At 38.5% G+C, this 3,480-nt stretch overlaps 1 protein-coding gene across 2 annotated transcripts; it reads right to left on the bottom strand.

Moving 5' to 3' along the window:
- LOC121801505 (ubiquitin carboxyl-terminal hydrolase 20-like) lies at positions 1-3,480 on the bottom strand. Of its 2 annotated transcripts, none has more exons than XM_042201009.1 (8): positions 3,024-3,480; positions 2,758-2,884; positions 2,564-2,671; positions 2,175-2,314; positions 1,716-2,054; positions 1,322-1,444; positions 627-1,209; positions 1-529 (listed from the first exon to the last, which is right to left on the bottom strand). In XM_042201009.1, exons 1-8 carry the CDS (start codon positions 3,246-3,248, stop codon positions 312-314), a joined length of 1,863 nt encoding a protein of 620 aa, XP_042056943.1. In that variant the 5' UTR covers positions 3,249-3,480; the 3' UTR covers positions 1-311. The 2 variants fall into 2 exon arrangements, with proteins under 2 accessions (XP_042056943.1, XP_042056942.1); XM_042201008.1 differs by having other exon boundaries at positions 1-535; positions 3,024-3,478.

Genomic DNA, 3,480 nt, shown 5'->3' with positions numbered 1-3,480 from the left:
TAGAAGTAGTAGTAGTAGTACAATTTAAAGAAAAATAATTCATGAAGCATAATCGTTCTCGATTTTAATATCATAAGCCTTTCTGTAATCTCATAAGGAGTAGATAACACAACAAATAAAACGATGAAAAAATAACCTAATACCGATTTACTCCAAAAACGTATAACTGGACCTACACCAAACATCCTTACTCCGTCGATAGCAACGATTCACACACATCATCTGAGGATTCTAATGCTGAAAATCGAAGTTGCGCTTTACAAGCTAGTCTGAGCTAGCGAAACTAAAGATCTGGACGTTGATGAATGGATTCACTGGACAGACAGTCGCCTCGCCTTCTTCCTATTGACAGAAGGTTCGCTCTTGGAACCCCTCAGCGCATTCATTAGTTGCTGACTTCTTGAGTTTGGCATGTTCTTCATTACAAACATGCGTGCGTGCTTCCTCTCATCATCCATATCCTCCTCCAATCGTCTCTTGCAAGATATACGGTCTGCACTTCTCAGATGGCTGCGGCAAATGGTGAAACCTGCATCTAAGACCCAAAATCAGCATCAGTAATCAATTGTTATACTTGTAAAGTAGTAATAAAATTCTTTTCAGGAATCAAAAATTGATGAATATACCAGGTGGTGAGCCTTTTCTGTATATCTCGGGACTTGGAGATCTGAAAACTGCTTCAATATCAATTGGACTCTTTTGGGGCACAGTAACCTCCTGATTATTGTTAACCTTTTCAAATAAAATTGGAGAAACTTTTTTGTCTTTGGGCATAGACGTATTTGAAGGTTTCACAGACAATGGTTCCACTGAATCCTCCAGATCATTTATGCTTACTCTCCTCTTAATTTCATTCCTCCTAGACAATGGGGTCACTGAATCATCCAGATAATGATCCTTTACTTTCCTCGTACTTTCATTCATCACTGCTCCACTATCCCTGATCTCATTATCATCACCTCCTGTGTGCGCTATTCCAGCATCACAACTTACTGCATTGGTATCACAGCCAAATTTGTTGACCAAATAGGGAGATACTGAGGTGTCTATGTTGTCCAACACAGATTTTGGCGATGTGTTCCGCATAGTTGAATACAATAATTCTTTCTGTGATTCAATGAAACTTGAGAACCACAGAGTACCATGTTTTGCATAGAAGAGAACATAGGCCTCTTGCGATAGCACATAAGCCTCATTGACCAGCTCAACCTACAGAATGGGAATATGTCAATCAGAGAGTAGATAGATAAGCAGGTCTTTCTCTCTGAGGGAATTCTGCGAGCAAAGTTCGGATAACGTGTGTCATAGGTTAACACATTACCTTCGAATCATCAAAACAGCACCATATGCCAGCTGATAAGCGTATGAAACAGTAGTAGTGGCCAGATGTAGGCGTTAACCCAATGTGCACCACAACGGCGTAGAGCACATATTGAAGATCTTCCTGCAGAACACCCATAAGAGAGAGAGAAAAAAAAGAAAAGAAAAAAAAGGAAAGCTTCAGAAAGACAGAAACTAAGAGAATAAACAATGCATGAAGAATATATAGGTAGCCATGTTTAAAATCCAGACATCAGAGAACAAGACTAAGTTTAGACAAAGACAACTCTTTCAAGAACCATCACAGAACATTTTTTCCCAACTACATCTATTATGGATGCATTTTATGGATCTTATAAAAAATACATAGAAGGTAAGCAGCAAGGAACACTCACATGATTATGATTGCCATTGCCAGTGAAAGGCTGCATGTCCAAATCTAATGGAAATGCCACATGTTTATCAATCTTTTCAACAAAGCTGCCATAATTTTTGAACCGCTTCAAATGAAGTACTGCTACTTCAGGAGCTTGATCAAAGGAAAGTTTTTTCTCAACATACACTTGCTCTCTACACTTTTCACATGTAAACTTAGTCTCTGGGTCTTCAATCTTTTCAACCTTTGTGAAAGATTGGAGAGCAGTAAACAGATTGTCCGCATCATCAATCTCCAAACTAAGGTCAATTGATGGTTCATAAGTGTCAGAGCAGTGACCGCAGTTGCAGCATATCAACTGCAATTACAAAACTCACAAAGTTTGGTGATTTGTAGCATAATGAAAATAAAAGGCAACTCAATTATGGATGATAACGGAAAAAAGATAAAATTCAGAATCTAATAGTAAATCACATACATTGCTGACAAGACGACCACCAAATACTTGCTGCACTATGTTACTCTTTGGTTCATAACATCCCTCAAGTCTATCCAAAAAACACTGGAGGAATTCGTGAGCATCTTCCTGCTGGAATCTCTGAAAGTTTGATGATATATCTAGTAGTTTTACAGAGTCAAAGGATCACAACAAATAAAACCAAACATTATACTCCATAAAAACAACAAATACAGGCCAGATTGTCTTTTCTTACCCATCATAAGAGAGGTCATATATTAATTATGCATCAGCTATCAATAGACTAAAATTATTATGAAATGCCATAGATAATAAGAACTGCTAAAAACTAGTAACAAATTTTATATAGAAGGAAAGCTATAGATGGTAAGAAATGCTCGAGAGGATACGAGTCAAGTTGTTGACAAGATCAAAAGGTGAGACGGCGGTATTTGAAACAAGCGATTGGAAAATCAGATCCCGCATTGCATTCAGCACAGAAAATTGCTCCTTGTTATCTGAAGCCATTATTGAAAATTACACAATCAAATACAGTTTTCCATGAAAAGACAAAACAAAGTAAATTTAGCATCTATTCACTTACAATTATTGGTCGACTGCATTAAATACCCATTTGAAAGAATTGGCTGAAGAAGCGGAACAGTGTGAATAAAGCACTGCAACACTGAGTTCAGAAAGCAGGTGTTGCCTAAATTTTCCAACCCGGCTCCCTGCGAATTTTCAACACCGGAAATGCCAAATCAGTTAAATTAACACAGAAAACATACAAAACACCTTCTAAAACAGAATAAACAAGCACAATTTGCTTTTTTCTTTAGAATAAAAGAGGGAGTGAGATGAAATTCTTACTATGATAGCACGATTGGACAGCGAACTCGAAGGCGGAAACTCGACTACTACTTGTGCCGATTTCTGAGGTGGCTCGTCGAATTCAGCGGGTTTGGACCACGAGGTCGACCAGTGAGACAGAGAAGCGGAGGGAGCAGGCGGCGAATTGAGGCGTTGGGCATCACTAGCAAGTGCATCTTCAGCGGCTTTCTCGGCATCCAGCAACACAGATTCGTGGTCGGCCATCGGCGCTAGGGTTTTCTCCGACCAGATTTAGGTTAGTAATTAGCATGTAATTTCGGAAAAATTGAAGGATTGGTTTCGATTTAGAAGATTTTTTTCGGTGATATTGGATGGAATTCGAAAAAAGAGGAGGGAAAATTTGGGGTTTTCGTTTTGGGGGTTTCGTTAAAATTTAGATCCATTTTCCCTCTTCTTTATGTTTGGAGGGAAACTGAAAATCATTTTGACTTTGATA

This window comes from Salvia splendens, chromosome 4 (genome assembly GCF_004379255.2).
Source record: "Salvia splendens isolate huo1 chromosome 4, SspV2, whole genome shotgun sequence".
In the NCBI taxonomy this organism is placed as follows: Eukaryota; Viridiplantae; Streptophyta; class Magnoliopsida; order Lamiales; family Lamiaceae; genus Salvia; species Salvia splendens.
This window is presented reverse-complemented; position numbering and strand designations above follow the sequence as displayed.

Excerpts from the sequence above, each read along its gene's own strand:
- LOC121801505 (XM_042201008.1), bottom strand. The coding sequence starts at position 3,248 with ATGGCCGACCACGAATCTGTGTTGCTGGATGCCGAGAAAGCCGCTGAA. Across the intron at positions 2,315-2,563 it reads TCTTGTCAACAACTTGACTC|ATATATCATCAAACTTTCAG; the intron begins GTATCCTCTCGA and ends TAAAACTACTAG. Across the intron at positions 1,210-1,321 it reads GCTGTTTTGATGATTCGAAG|GTTGAGCTGGTCAATGAGGC; the intron begins GTAATGTGTTAA and ends CCCATTCTGTAG.